Below are 15,526 nucleotides of genomic sequence, written 5' to 3'. Positions count from 1 at the left end.
AGCAGATTCCACCGGGGGGGGGGGGGCAAAACAGGCCTGCAGCATGTGGATGTCTCCCCCACATCCACAGTCCTTGGGGCAGGAGCTGGGCCAGAGCTAACCACAATAGATTGATTGATTTTGTCCATTACACGACGAGGGTTATATTGGGTATACATATAGTAAATATATAATGAAGGTTATAGAGGATATACTCATAGAAAAATATATCTAAGAAAGAAGAGACGAAATAGGAATAAAACTGTTCTTGTGTCTAGTTGATTATACATTTCATCTTATTTTTTTTCAGCCTGTTGGCTTTGACCTTGCCTTTTATTATCGGAATTCCCCGATCATTTGGACTCTCAGGGTTGCATTATCAACAAAGCGCAGATTACTCCATAGTGTCATCCCTACACCCCCAACACTTTACCCTTAGATTATCTACAGTTGACCTCTCCAGATTCCTAAGAGGTCAGTAAGGGGCGAGTACAAGTGCACTAGAGTGCCTTCCGTCCCCTGTCCTATTGCTCTCCTATATCTCCTATACCTTTCTTCTATTCCTTTATCTCTTCTTCTATCCTTTCATTGATATGTTCTATTACTATATCTTCTTTTCTATTCTTTCATAGATATATTTTACTATGAGTATCTCCTCTATAATCTTCCTCATGTATTTTACTATGTATGTATGTATGTGTGTGTGTGTGTGTGTGTGTGTGTGTGTGTATATGTATATATATATATATATATATATATATATATATATATATATATGTCACATGTTTAAGCTGAATTTGAAAATTAAGGGAGACTAGGATAGATCTATTTCGGCCTTATTTTGGCCTCATCAGCTAGCCATACCCACTGGGACTTGAACCTGCAACCTTTGCCTTGTAAGGCAGAGAATTATCCTCTAGGCTACAGTATCCAATCCCTTCAGCTCTGTACCAGGGATGGGTTACATTTTGTGTCGAATCACCCTGGTATATTTGAAGGAACATCACAGCTCCTTTTTTGCCTCTCAGCCCAACCCAGGGCCATTTCCAAGGCAGTTAATTTTATTGATAGCCGACAATTCTATCTGTATGTGTCACATGTTTAAGCTGAATTTGAAAATATATATATATATATACACACACACACACACACACACTCTAAAACGCTCATTGTGTATTGGACTAAATAAATAAATAAATAAATAAATAAATAAATAAATAAATAATAAAAATAAAAAAATGAAAAATAAAATAAAATAAAATAAAAACTGTGGTTTCTTCCTCCAAGTTTGAACTTCTTCCGTTGCGAGCGGCGGCGCCGCCAGGGGAAAAAAATACAGCTAAACTCAAGTACAGTATTAGATCGCTCAGCCAATGGCTGAAGAGAATGTCCTTGCGTCATCAGTTGCTAAAAATAACTTCAACTGCGGAGGTTTCTTGAGGGCTGGAATTCCCCTTGCCCACTGTGAAAGAGCTTAATGGCGCCCCCTGGAGGCGGAGAGATGCACCGAGCGGCTCTGGCGGGAAATTCGGCTTTTTCTAGGAAAGAGATCACTCAGAAAGGGGGGGTATGGATTCAGTGGAAGGGGGGCGTCGTGAAGGGAGCGACAGATCGACTTGGAGTAACTCTACGTCTGGCTTGCCCATAGTAATAATATAATAATAACAAAGTTGAAAGGGACAGGTGGTTATCCAACATCGTAAACACTTCCAGTGTTGAGGAAGCGGTAAGAGAGAGAGAGAAGGGAAGGAGGAGTGAAGGAAAAGTAGGTAGGAAGAGAAAAGGGTTTGATGAAGATACAAGAAAGAACAGCTAGAGGGGCAAACTGATGTTGGTCAAAAGGGGGCGAATCAATCAATCAATTAAGATTTGGCTTATGAAATAAATAATAATTTGGAGTTATGTGTACGTAATATTGAAAGGTATATACATGTTAAAATTGTAAAATTTGTGTGTGAAAGTGGAGAAAAATATTTTTTTAAAAACCTTCCAGTGTTGGAGCATTCACAACTTCTGTAGGCAAGCTGTTAATTAACGAATCTATAGGTCTATCAATCGATCGATCGATCAGTGGTACTGCTTGCCTTCAGAAGTTGTGGGCGCTTCATCACTGCAGAGATTGGACAACCAATGGTCTGAAGTGGTATAAGGTCTCCTTGCTTGACCAGAGGGCTGGACTAGATGACCTCCAAGGTACTCTTCCAGCTCTATTCTGATTGATCCCTTGATCCATCCCCTGCTTTGCGACCGAGAGTAGGTGTGCCCTCCCCGCACTTCGGGTCTTGAGATAATCGCCTCCACTTTAAAGCGAGGGAGGACTTTAAAGTCCTTGGAGAGGGGCAGCATACAAATCTAATAAATTATTATTAATTATTATTATTACTTGCGAGTTATCAGTTCTATTCGTGGCGCTTTGTGTGAATGACAAGCACGCCCTGCTTTTCCATTGCCAGCAAAGCTTAACCAGGGCTTTGAGGGGGGATCTGGAAGGATGCAGGGATGCAGAAGACCAACTCTACCTTAGGAGCCCACTGTCAAAAGTCGGGATGCCTGGTTTAAAGCCTACAACAGCCTGAGCTCTTTGGGCGGCATAGAAGTCGAATGAATGAGTGAATGAATGAATGAATGAATGAATGAATGAATGCATGAGTGAATGAGTGAGTGAGTGAGTGAGTGAGTAGTGAGTGAATGAGTGAATGAATGCATGAATGCATGAGTGAATGAGTGAGTGAGTAGTGAGTGAATGAATGAGTGAATGAATGAGTGAATGAATGAATGAATGCATGAGTGAATGAGTGAGTGAGTAGTGAGTGAATGAATGAATGAATGAAAATGAATTTTCAGATGGGTCAGACTAGGAGACAAGTAGGCAAAGTGGGCTCTTCTATGACTTGTGAACTTCAACTCCCAGAATTCCTAAGCTGGCATGATTGGATCAGGAATTCTGGGAGTTGAAGTCCACAAGTCATAGAAGAGCCCACTTTTTATTTTATTTTATTTATTTATTTTGTCCAATGCACAATACCCATTGAAGAGAATAGACGAGTAGTGATATATATAAAGAAAAGGGTAGGAGAAAAGATATAAAAATAGAGGAGAAGATATATGAAAGGAAGAAAAGATAAAGGAGATAAAGGAGGGACAATTGGACAGGGGACGAAAGGCACACTGGTGCACTTATGCATGCCCCTTACTGACCTCTTAGGAACCTGGAGAGGTCAATCGTGGATAGTCTAAGGGTAAAATGTTGGGGGTTAGGAGTTGATACTACTGAGTCCGGTAATGAGTTCTACGCTTCGACAACTTGATTGCCGAAGTCATATTTTTTACAGTCAGGTTTGGAGCAGTTAATATTAAGTTTGAATCTGTTGTGTGCTCTTGTGTTGTTGCGGTTGAAGCTGAAGTAGTCATTGCAAGGACCCAATGCCAATCGCCCTCCCAGATGCGTCTTCAGGACTGACTTCCTGCACGGAGCAATAGACAGACGCGAGATACCACAACATAAACTTGAGAGCGTACTCCACTCCTTAACAAACCCTGATGATGTTACCTAGTTGGGTAATGAAACGTCTGCAAGTAAACAAGCCAGATTGGAGACCCCTCAAGGAGCCCTCACTTCAACCCTGAGCTACAATATAACAGGGATATAAAGGGAGAGCAAACCCCACTCCTTATATTAGCCCTGATGAGGTTACCTAGCTGGGCAATGAAACGTCTGCAGGAAATCAAGCCTGCTCAGAGATGGCACCAAGGACCCCGCATGGGAGGATCTGCCTAGATGCACAGCGCAGGCCTGATGGCAATTCCGGGGTTCCCCCATTCCACGGGGAACCCCTCACTTTGACGCCCCACGCCCACCCACTTACCCCACCCAGCCCGTCTCCTTTCTGCAGCCTTGTCCCCCACCTCACACCCAAAGGACCGCGGGGAAGGGGGGGAGAGAAAACGTCCTCCCCCCTCCTTAGCCTCCCCTCGGCTCGGCCCGGCCCACGCGTGGGGCGAGGAAGGGACAGGCGGAGCCCCACAAGAGCCGCTTTCGCTTTCGCCAGCGCCGGAGGAGAGGAAGAGAGGCGGCCATGGCGCTGCTGGATGTTTGCGGACTCAAGCGCGGCGCCTGGGACTTCCCTCTGGCCGGACGGGGGCTCGCCGCCGCCGCCGGACCTCTCGAAGGGCTCTCGCACTACGCTTTCGGGGCGCGGGAGCCCCAGATGGCGGTGCTCCCGGAGATGCAGGTGGGGGGGGGCGCGGGAAAGGGCCGGGCATGGGCGGGAGGGCGGAAGAGGGAGGGCGCCCACAAGGAGCGGGGGTTGAAGACGAGGGGGGGGCAAAGTGCATCTGAGCATATGCGGAGTGCCGGTTTCCCCCCACCCTCCCCAGAATGGGAGGTCAATCTTCTCGGGGCAGCGGAGTTTTCTCCGGAGAGAAGTTCCCCTCCCCCCCCAAAAAAACTTTTTAAGCGGCCGGATGACGGCGGGATGAAGGATGCGCGGTGGTGTGGGGGGTCTCGGGCCCGATTCTGAGCCCCGGGGAGGGTTTTGCTGGGTCGCCTCCCGCCCTTTTCCCACTGGAAAGCAAAGGGAAATTTTTTCTCCACAATTCCATCTATTTGTCTGCTTCTATCTATTTCCCTTCCTTCCTCCCTCCGCCTCTCCCTCTCTCCCTCCTCCCTCCCTTCCGCCTTCTTCCATTCTTCCTTCGCCCCTCCCTCCCCCTCCTTCCCCTCTCCCTCTCTCCCTCCCGCCCCTCTTCCATTTTCCTTCCTTCCTCCCTCCCCCCTTGCTCCTTCCTTCTCCTTCCTTCTTTCCTCCCTCCGTCCCTCCCTCCGTCCCTCCCTCCCCCTTCTTCCTCCCCTCTTCCATCTTCCTTCCTTCCTCCCCCCTTGCTCCCTCCTTCCTTCTCCTTTTCACCATCCTTCCTTCCATCCTTCCTTTCTTCTCCCCTCCCTCTCTCCTTCCTTCCTCCCTCCCCTCCCTTCTTCCTCCCTCCCTCCTTCCTTCCACTCTCCCTTCTTTCCTTCTTCCTTCCTTCTTCCCTCCTCCTTCTTCCTCCCCCCTCCCTCCTTCCTTCCACTCTCCCTTCTTTCCTTCTCCTTCCTCCCTCCCTCCCCCTTCTTCCTCCCCCTCCCTCCTTCCTCCCTTCCACTCTCCCTCCTTCCCCCTTCTTTCCTTCTCCCTCCCTCCCCCTTCTTTCCTTCTCCTTCCTTCCTTCCTCTCTCCCCCTCCCTTCCACTCTCCCTCCTTCTTTCCTTTTCCTTCCTTCCTCCCTCCCCTCTTCTTTCCTTCTTCCTTCCTTCCTCCCTCCCTTCCACTCTCCCTCCTTTCCTTCTCCTTCCTCCCTCCCCCCTTCTTTCCTTCTCCTTCCTTCCTTCCTCCCCCTCGCTTCCACTCTCCCTCCTTCCCTCCTTCCTTCCTTCCTCCCCCTTCTTTCCTTCTCCTTCCTTCCTTCCTCCCTTCCACTCTCCCTCCTTCCCTTCTTCCCTTCTCCTTCCTTCCTCCCTTTCACTCTCCCTCCCCCCTGCTTCTTTCCTTCTCCTTTCTTCCTTCCTTCCTCCCTGCTTCTTTACTTCTCCTCCCTTCCTTCCTTCCATTTGTATGCCACCCAACTCCCTAAGGACTCTGGGTGGCTCACAACAACAACAACAACAAAACAGTATTAAAATATTCAGCCATCTAAAAAGAGAAACCATTTTAAGAACGATTTAAGACCCACAATAAAACCATACGTTGTCATTTATGTCTGGATCTTGATGATGTATCATCTCATCACCGATGTAACTAGTACATCAATACCCACATACCTTGAAGTATAAGAACAATATACATATTGGTGCGTTTTAATTCAATCAGTGGAAAGTCAATGTCTTATTCTGCACCTACTCCTATTCATTAGTCTGTTTTTCTTCTTGTTAGCATTCTCTCTATCTACGTCTCTTCCTTCTTCCTCCTTTTCTTCCCCTTCTTTCCACTCCTTCTCCTCTCCCTACATCTTTCTACTTCTTCCTCTCTCTTTCTCCTTCCCTGAATCTGGACTGATAAGATAGTCCAGATTCTTTTTCTAAGTTTATTATGTTTCTATCATTTTTTATATAAGTAACTCTTTAGGGTAGGTGTGTATTAACCATCTAATGCTGCTTCTTAACCTAGTTTTGTCTCCTGGGTCTATGTGTGGTTGTGTATGTCTGTGTGGTTGTGCAGCCGGGCGGAAGGAGGAGGGAGGAAGGCGCACCCAGGGAGTGGCTTTGGAGACATGCGGCAAAATGCCTCTGAGCATATGCAGAGGGCTCCCCCTTGCCTAGTGCCCCCCAAAAACATCTTAGCGCCCGGATGACAGTGGGTAAAAGAAGGGGGGGTCTTGGGCCCGATTCTGAGCCCTGGGGGGTATTTGCTTGGCCGCCTCCCACCCTTTTAACACTTGGAAAGGCAAAAGGAAGGGCCGAACGGGGCTCAGGTTTGGCCCGAGGTTGTGTGTGTTGTGTTATCAAAATGGAGCGGTGGATGGTCCTCTGCCTTCTTTGATCGGGACCCTTCATCTCCTGTCCTACCTTCCCCCCCCCTCAGCCCACCGAAATCATGAAGAGCCTCTCGGAGACCAGCGGCTCCCAGTTCGAGCCGGTCCACGGCACCACCACCCTGGCCTTCACCTTCCAGCATGGAGTCATCGTGGCCACCGATTCCCGCGCCTCGGCCGGCACATACATCTGTGAGCAATTCTGTGGTATCAGTAGAGGAGGGCGGGAATTGTGGGGGGGGGCGAGAATCAGGTTCACCTGTGGTTGGCTGGTGTCTTTTCTTCCAGGCTGACCAAGAATAGGATAGGGTAGGATAGGATAGGGTAGGATTCTTTCTTGAATACAATATACAGTACTGTAATTCTTAATAGAATAGAATTCTGAATAGAATAAATAGAATTCTTTATGGAATAGAATAATAGAATAGAATATTTCACCTTGGTAAAAAAAAACCTAGACACACATACAGCCTGGGAGAAACCCCGCTTAGCAGTAGTGACTGTGAAAGAGATCTTGGAGTCTTGGTGGATAATCAACTAAACATGAGCCAGCAATGTGCAGCAGCGGCCAAAAAAGCCAACACTATCCTAAGCTGCATCAACAGGGGGAAACACTCCAAGACCAGGGAAGTATTAATACTACTGTACTACGCCCTGGGCAGACCACATCTGGAGTACTGCATCCAGTTCTGGTCACCGCACTTCAAAAGAGACATTGAAACTCTGGAGAAGATGCAGAAAAGAGCAACCAAAATGATTAGGGGACTTGAAACCAAGACTTATGAAGACAGATTGCGGGAACTGGGCATGGATAGCCTAGAGAAAAGGAGGGGTTGGTACAGAGAAGAGGGGGCCACTCTATTCTCCAGAGCACCAGAGGGCCGGACGAGGAACAACGGCTGGAAGCTGACCAAGGAGAGATTCAACCTAGAAGTAAGGAAGAACTTCCTGACGGCCAGAGCGATCAACCAGTGGAACAACCTGCCTCTGGAGGTTGTGAACTCCCCAACTCTGGACACTTTCAAGAGGAGATTGGACAGCCACTTGGCTGGGGTGCTTTAGGATTCCTGCTCAGGCAGGGGGTTGGACTTGATGACCTGCATGGTCCCTTTCAACTCTAACAATAAATAAATAAATAAGAATAGAATAGAATTCTTTATGGAATGGAATGGAATCGGATAGGATAGAATAGAATTCTTAATAGAATAGAACAGAACAGATTTCTCTGTAGAATAGAACAGAACAGAATAGCCGAGTTGGAAGGGGCCTTGGAGGTCTTCTAGTCCAACCCCCTGCTTAGGCAGAAAACCCTACACCACTTCAGACAGATGGTTATCCAACATCTTCTTAAAAACTTTCAGTGTTGGAGCATTCACAACTTCTGGAGGGAAGCTGTTCCACGGATTAATTGTTCTGTCAGGAATTTTCTCCTTCTCTCCTTGAATAGTTTCCACCCATTGCTTCTTCTCCTACCACCCTCAGGTGCAGAAGCAAAACCTCTCTTGGAGAGAAGGCAGATCCCCAGGGGTCTTAACTGGCACTCAACACACGGCTACAATTGAGCCCCAAATGTCGGTTGTTGTGAGACATTTGTGAAGTGAATTTTGCCCCATTGTGTGATTTTTCTTGCCAGTTGATCAGTTAGTAACCTGACTGTTAAGTGAATTCCCCATGGTCAGAAAGTTGCAAAAGGGCACTGCAACACTCACAAATATGAGCCCGTTGCCAAGCAGCTGAATTTTGATCACATGATCACGAGGAAAAAAAGTTGTAAATGTGTTAAGTCAATTTATACTGACTGAAGAACTGAAGGGGAGGACTGAAGAAAAAACTTCCAGTTAGAATTGAAGAAGCTTCTTGGATGAGAAGTGAAACATCTTCAGGGGCGGGAGGTGGGTGGGGGAGAAACAAGTCCAGCTGCCTTTTGAAAAAAAGCATCTTTAACTTTGTAGAGTTTTTTTCAAGCTAACAAATACAGTGACACCTCGTCTTACAAACGCCCCGTCATACAAACATTTCGAGATACAAACCCGGAGTTTAAGATTTTTTTGCCTCTTCTTACAAACTATTTTCACCTTACAAACCCAAGACGCCACCACTGGGATGCCCCGCCTCCTGACTTCCGTTGCCAGTGAAGCACCCGTTTTTGCGCTGCTGGGATTCCCCTGAGGCTCCCCTCCATGGGAAACCCCACCTCCGGACTTCCGTGTTTTTGTGATGCTGCAGGGGAATCCCAGCAGCACAAAAATAGGCACTTCACTGGCAACGAAAGTCCAGAGGTGGGGTTTCCCAGAGAGGGGAGCCTCAGTGAAATCGCAGCATCATAAAAACATAGAGGTCTGGAGGTGGGGTTTCGAGGACTTCAGTGTTTTTGTGATGCTGCGATTTCACTGATGCTCCCTTCACTGGGAAACCCCACCTCCGGACTTCCGTTGCCAGCAAAGCGATGCTGGGATTGCCCTGCTGGGATTCCCCTGCATCATCGCAAAAACACAGAAGTCCAGAAGTGGGGTTTCCCATGGAGGGGAGCCTCAGGGGAATCCCAGCAGCGCAAAAATGGGCGCTTCAGCTGGCAAAAGGGGTGAGTTTTGGGCTTGCACGCATTAATCGCTTTTCCATTGATTCCTATGGGAAACATTGTTTCATCTTACAAACTTTTCACCTTAAGAACCCCGTCCCGGAACCAATTAAGTTTGTAAGACAAGGTGTCACCGTACTGTGAAAGGGTTTTGTGCCACTGTAGCTCACTCCATCGGATGCAGCTCAACTCCTCCAGATGCAGTTGGCAAGAGCAGATAAATCTCTTTATGTAAAATCTGTTGTGTTCTTTCTGATTTGTGGTGGGTGTGCAATCGCTTGTTAAGCTGCCGAACATTGGTCACTGAGTGGGCCTCATCGGCTTGTCTTCCTTTCCGCCTCCTATCCAGGTAGTTTGCTATGCAACAAGGTGATTGAAATCAATCCTTACCTGCTGGGCACCATGTCTGGATGTGCGGCCGATTGCCAATATTGGGAGCGTCTCCTGGCCAAATATTGCAGGTAGGGAATCTGATGGTGGTGCTTGATTGGCTGCACTTGGACAGCCGTCTGTCAGAAATAATAGGGTCTCCTGCTTGACCAGGGGGTTGGACTAGATGACCTACAAGGTGTTCTGACCAGGCCGGTTAATTAACCCACGATTAAAACTCGGATGCAAAAGCAACCTTAAATAATTAACTTTATAAAGGAACATGCTAAAAATCAGAGATGATTCGTGCTTGCCTCTCATTCTTCTTATTCTAGCATCTAATATTGGGTCCTCGATGTCCCCATTATCTTCTGACTCAGACATTACCCTATCTAAGAGTTTTACAGTCTCTGGTGGTACATTATAACAGCAGTGAAAGCAAAGTAAACATCAGTTGTTTTCACACCTATAACCGGGGTTGGGCATCAGTGGGTATGGGGGTCCCCTCTTTTCCATGCATGTGCAACCGGCACAATTCTGGTAAAAATCACCGGTTTTCTTCTTCCACGCACCATATGTCCTGCAAGTTTTTCCAGACTTAACAAAGATCTAGGGAGATGTGGAAATATGGGGGGGTGAAGTCGGCAGACAGACCCTCTCCCTCTGACCCTGCCTTCCTTCTGCCCTCCCAATGCAGACTGTACTTCCTTCGGAACAAGGAACGGATCAGCGTCTCGGCTGCCTCCAAGCTCTTGGCCAACATGCTGACTGAATACCGGGGCATGGGTCTCTCAGTGGGCAGTATGGTGTGCGGATGGGACAAGAAGGTAATGACTGGCCGGGAGGGAAGGAGGGAGAACAGAGGAGCCAGGGGACTTGGGGAGGGGAAGTGGGGGAGATAAGGGAGGGGGAGGGGAGGGAAGGAGAAGAAGGGAAGGGAGGGGAAGGGGAAAGGAAGAGAAGAGAAAGGAAGGGGTGGGGAAGGAGAAAGGAGAGGAAAGGAGAGAAAAGAGGGAGAAGAAAGGAAGGAATGAGAAAGCAAGGGGAGGAGATGGGAGGGGAGAGGAAGGGAAAGGGGAAGTGAAAGGGAAGAAAGAGGAGGGGAGGAGGGAAAGGGAGAGGAATGGGGAGAGGGAGGGGGGAGGAGATAGAGGAAAGGAGAGAAAAGAAAGGGGAATGGAAGGGAAGGGAAAGGGGAAGAGAAAGGGGAAGGGAGGGGAAGGGAAGACAAAGGAAAGGGAAGGGGAGGGGAAGGGAGACACTTTGAAGCAGGTTAAGGTTCATCTCACATTCCCACACCCACAAGTGCAATCACATGGACCAATCCGGTGCAGGGATTCACTGGCGTCTTCATTTGTTCAGTTGACCTTGGACTCTGTGTAAGGAATGTGTGGTGGTTAACAATATCTCTCCTCCACCACCGTTTCCCTATCGCTGCTAACTGTGGCAGGCCCAAAGCCTCTAACTTCACACAATGGCTTTGGGCCTGACAACCATATTGGCTCCGCTTTCACTATACGTCTTAGTCTCACCAGGGAATTTCTTGGTGGTCTCCTATCCAGAACTAATCGGGCCCAACCAAGGATCAACCAAGATTGCTCAGGCAGTGCTGTGGGTTATAGTTAAGGTTGTGTCCCGCCCATGTGTGGATTGGAACCAGTGAAGGGCTGCAAAAAAATTTACTACCACACTGTGGGCGTAACTTATTGTGTGGGTGTGGCTTGGTGGTCATGTGCTCAGGTAGGAGTGGCTTGCCAGCCATGAGACCAGGTGGGAGAGGCTTGACAATCATGTGACAGGGTAGCTTAAAGGTCCTTGACTGGGTGGGAGTGGCTTACTGACCAAGATAAGTTGTCAAATAAGTGCTTGGACTCTTTTTCAGTTGATTAAGTCACATTCTTTGAATAGCCACCAAAAGGACAAATGATAGACAGCATTATTTGTTGAGGAGCACAGTAACATTTTAAGGTTTTGTACTAAAACCCACAAAGTTCAGTACGATAACAGATTAGGCAGGTAGCTCAATTTTCTTTAATTACTATAAAGTTCAGTTCTAGATAATGATTAAAATGATTAAAGCATTCATGGGTAAAAACATACTATTTCATTATTTCCTATTTTAAAAATAATTAAGGATCATACTAAGGTACTAGAGACGGAAGGACAATTAAAAAATTATTAAGTTTCAATAAATAATGCATACACTTATTACCCCCACTGTGTCCTCCCCTCATGGAGGCAGCAGCCCATTTCTGATTGTAACCCACAACCACCACCAGCGTTCCCTGTAAGCTGCGTGCCCACGTGCGCGCCCCAAAATACCCCCCCACCCTTTTCCCCAGGCGCGTGCTCCCCATCCCCCTGCCAGCCCACGGAGGGGGGTGCGGGGGCATGGAGGCGCTGGCAGTAGAAGGGAAGGGAGCTGCGGCCGCCCCTGCCTCCCCACAGTGCCTCCGGCCCCCTCGCACCCCTGGCCTCTTGACGCTGTCGCCCGCCCAATCCGCCCCCTCTCCTCCTCCTCCGCCTCCTGCCTTGGGGCGCGACTTCTCCCGCGGTGGCAGCTGCGGCTTCTTCTTCTCCACTTCTGCGCTGCCAGCCAGGGGGCTGTGAGAGAGGGCTTTCTCTGCGCACTTGGGGAATGCCTGCCCGGCCCCTCTCGCAGCCCCCTCGCTGGGACCGCTTTCGTCCCGGACCTTTCAGCAAGGGGGCTGCAGTAGAGGCAGGGCAGGCGTTCCCGAAGCGCTCGGAGAAAGCACTCTCGCAGCCCCCTTGCTGACAGAGAGAGAAAGTAAGATAGAAAGAGAGAGAGAGAGAAAGGGGGGGAGATAGATAGCAAGAGAGAGAAAAAGCAAGAGAGATAGAAAGAGTGAGAGAGAGAGAAAGCAATAGAGGGAAAGAAAACAAGAGAAAAAGAGAGAGAGAGAGCAAGAGGGGGAGAGAGATAGAAAGAGAGGGAGAGAGAAAGTGAGAAAAAGAGAGAGAGAGCAAGAGGAAGAGAGAGAAAGGGAGAAAGAGAGAGAAATGACTCTTGATTTAAAGCATATGGTAAAAAGTACCCAAATAATAACAGAGAAAAAACCCCCCAGCCGTTTGTGTGTGTTTGTGTGTGTGTGTGTGAAGTCTTGAACCATTTCCAATAGCTCACCTGTTATTGGAAATGGTTCAAGAGTTCACACACACACACATACATACACACACACACACACAAGGGGGGAGGAGACAGGGATGGAAAAAGAGAAGATAGTAATAATAGTAATAGATTTTGGTTTTGTTTTATTATTAATTTCTTTTAATAAAAAAGAAGGGAATTTTTTTCTTATTTATTTATTTATTCATTCATTTATTTATTTATACTTCTATGCCGCCCAGTCCAAAGGGACTGCTGCTCAGACACTATACTTTTCCGCCCACACCGGAAAAAAATTAGAGGGAACATTGACCACCACACCCCGGAACAAGGAGTGGAGGTGTTGCTCTTTGGCCAGGGCTTGGCCGCAAAATCCCTCAGGGAAAGCAAACGAAGGCAGAGCTGCAGAGAGTCACGATTCCCTCCCTTTTCAGGGCCCTGGCCTCTACTACATTGATGACAACGGAGCCCGGCTGAAAGGCCCCCTTTTTTCCACCGGAAGCGGAAACTCATACGCCTACGGAGTGCTGGACAGCGGGCACAGGCCCGACCTGAGCGTGGAAGAGGCCTACGACCTCGGCCGAAAGGCCATCAGCTATGCCACCCATCGGGATTGCTACTCAGGCGGAGTAGTAAACAGTACGTTTTACAACCAGCCACTGGGTTCCATAGAATGGAATGGAATTTGGAGTGGAATGGAATAGAATAGAATTTTATTGGCCAAGTGTGATTGGACACACAAGGAATTTGTCTTGGTGCATATGCTCTCAGCGTACATAAAAGAAAAAGATACATTTGTCAAGAATCATGTGGTACAACACTTAATGATTGTCATAGGGGTCAAATAAGCAATGAGGAAATGGAATGGAATAGAATAGAAATAGAATAGAATAGAATTATTATTATTATTATTATTATTATTTATTAGGTTTGTATGCCGCCCCTCTCCGAAGACTAGAATAGAAGGAATTTGTCTTCGGTGCATATGCTCTAAGTGTACATAAAAGAAAAGATACGTTTGTCAAGAATCCTGAGGTACAACGCTTAATGATTGTCATAGGGTACAAATAAGCAATCAGAAAACAATCAATATTCACATAAATTGTAAGGATACAAGCAACAAGTTACAGTCCTAGAGTCATAAGTGGGAGGAGATGGATAATAGGAAGGATGAGAAGACTAACAGTGATAGTAAGTGAATAGTTTGACAGGAGCGAGGGAATTATTTGTTTAGCAGAGTGATGGCATTCAGGAAAAAATTTATTGTGTCTAGTTGTCTTGTGACCTCGAGCACTGGAGGAGGTGGGGGAAATAGAGGCTAATTTTGCACTGTCCCTTGTTGACTTTCTGCCCATTTCTGTGTCATCCAGTGTATCACATGAAGGAAGATGGCTGGATCAGGGTCGGGCGGACGGATGTCAGTGACCTGCTCCACCAGTATTCGGAGGAGAAGAAGTGAGATGGGCAGATGACCACAAGCACGGAGATCTTTTGACACTCAGGGCTGGCAGAGAGGAAAGGGATGGGAGAACCATCCCCACTGTCTTTTCACGGGGCAACAATAAACCGCATTTGAGCTCATTTTTCTTTCGGCTCTGATTTGTAATTTAAAAGTGTTTTAGAAATATAGAAACATAGAAGACTGACGGCAGAAAAGGACCTCATGGTCCATCTAGTCTAGGAAGGAAGGAAGGAGAAATGGAGGGAGGAAGGAATGAAGGAAGGAAGGAAGGAGAAATGGAGGAAGGAAGGAGGGAGGGAGGGAGGAGAAATGGAGGAAGGAAGGAGGGAGGGAGGAGAAATGGAGGGAGAAAAGGAAGGAAGGAAGGAGAAATGGAGGAAGGAAGGAAGGTGGGAGGGAGGGAGGAGAAATGGAGGGAGAAAGGAAGGAGGAAGGAGAAATGGAGGGAGAAAGGAAGGAAGGAAGGAAGGAAGGAGAAATGGAGGGAGGAAGGAAGGAAGGAGAAATGCTCTTTCCATGCCCTTTTGCAAAAGTCCAATAAATGCTCATTTTTAAATTGTTCATTGGTTTCATTGGCCTTTCCAAGAAATTTAAAGCAAATCCCCCATCCCACCTCTCAGGGGGGAAAAGGGGGAGGAGGAGGAGGAAGAAAAGGAATCCAAAGCTACTTTCAGGCAAAGCCTCCACTATGTTTTCTCAACTGACAATATAGGTCAGTTGAACAGAGGCACCTGAAAGGAATGTTTTGAAAGAGAAGTAAAGAACTGCCCAAAAGCAGAAATAAAAGGCAGAGAAAATCAGAGAGACAGAAGCTTCTCTCCATCTGGAGAAGGAAGGAAGGAAGGAAGGAGAAATGGAGGGAACAAGGAAGGAAGGGGTGGGCAATTAATTTATAATTATAATATAATTATAATATATTATAATATAATATAACATAATATATAATTATAATTTATAATTATTGTTCTGTCGGGCTCTCTGGTAGACTCCTCCCAAAAATTCACAGGTACAAATTTCAGACACACACACATTTGAAAATGCAAAACAATGTTCTTTATAATGAAAATTCACTTAAACCAAGCCCTCTTTTGGTATAGCAAAGAGCACTCATTTCCAAACAAACTGGTAATTTGTACAAGTCCCTTATCAGTTCTGTGATACTTAGCTTGCAGCTGTGAGGTAATTCACAGTCCTTCTTTTTTCACAAAGTGAAACACACTTTGCTCTGGTTTAGTTTCAAAGCGGGGAAAAATCAGCACACAAAAGGTCCAAGTCAGTAAAGCAGTAACGAAACACAAGGATCAGATAATCCTCCACAATGGCCAAACCCACAGGCTGCTATTTATGGCAGCCTCACTAATGACCACAGCCCCACCCAACCACAGGTGGCCTCAGTTTCTTTGATAATAATCTCTCAGTTGTTGTTGCCTATGCATCGCTCTCCGCATGCCTGGCTGTATCATTCACTTTTGTTCTGAATCCAAGGAGGAGCTAGAGAATTGAT

At 47.1% G+C, this 15,526-nt stretch overlaps 1 protein-coding gene across 1 annotated transcript; it reads left to right on the top strand.

Annotated features, from left to right (window-relative positions):
- The first annotated feature begins 4,004 nt into the window (after positions 1-4,004).
- On the top strand, positions 4,005-14,141 carry PSMB8 (proteasome 20S subunit beta 8). The gene is made up of 6 exons (XM_070737048.1): positions 4,005-4,211; positions 6,537-6,678; positions 9,414-9,525; positions 10,131-10,260; positions 12,995-13,199; positions 13,931-14,141. The coding sequence occupies exons 1-6, from the start codon at positions 4,056-4,058 to the stop codon at positions 14,017-14,019; spliced, it is 834 nt and encodes a 277-aa protein (XP_070593149.1). The 5' UTR covers positions 4,005-4,055; the 3' UTR covers positions 14,020-14,141.
- Positions 14,142-15,526: the final 1,385 nt, after the last annotated feature.

The sequence above is a fragment of the Erythrolamprus reginae genome, chromosome 2 (assembly GCF_031021105.1).
Source record: "Erythrolamprus reginae isolate rEryReg1 chromosome 2, rEryReg1.hap1, whole genome shotgun sequence".
Classification (NCBI taxonomy): Eukaryota; Metazoa; Chordata; class Lepidosauria; order Squamata; family Dipsadidae; genus Erythrolamprus; species Erythrolamprus reginae.
Note: the sequence above shows the minus strand (reverse complement) of the source record. Positions and strands in the feature narration are given on the sequence as shown.

What these genes read in the sequence shown, in the direction of transcription:
- PSMB8 (XM_070737048.1), top strand. Translation starts at nt 4,056, where the DNA reads ATGGCGCTGCTGGATGTTTGCGGACTCAAGCGCGGCGCCTGGGACTTC. An exon ending in CGGTGCTCCCGGAGATGCAG is followed by an intron (nt 4,212 to 6,536) that starts GTGGGGGGGGGC and finishes CCCCCCCCTCAG; the next exon opens with CCCACCGAAATCATGAAGAG. An exon ending in CTCCTGGCCAAATATTGCAG is followed by an intron (nt 9,526 to 10,130) that starts GTAGGGAATCTG and finishes CTCCCAATGCAG; the next exon opens with ACTGTACTTCCTTCGGAACA.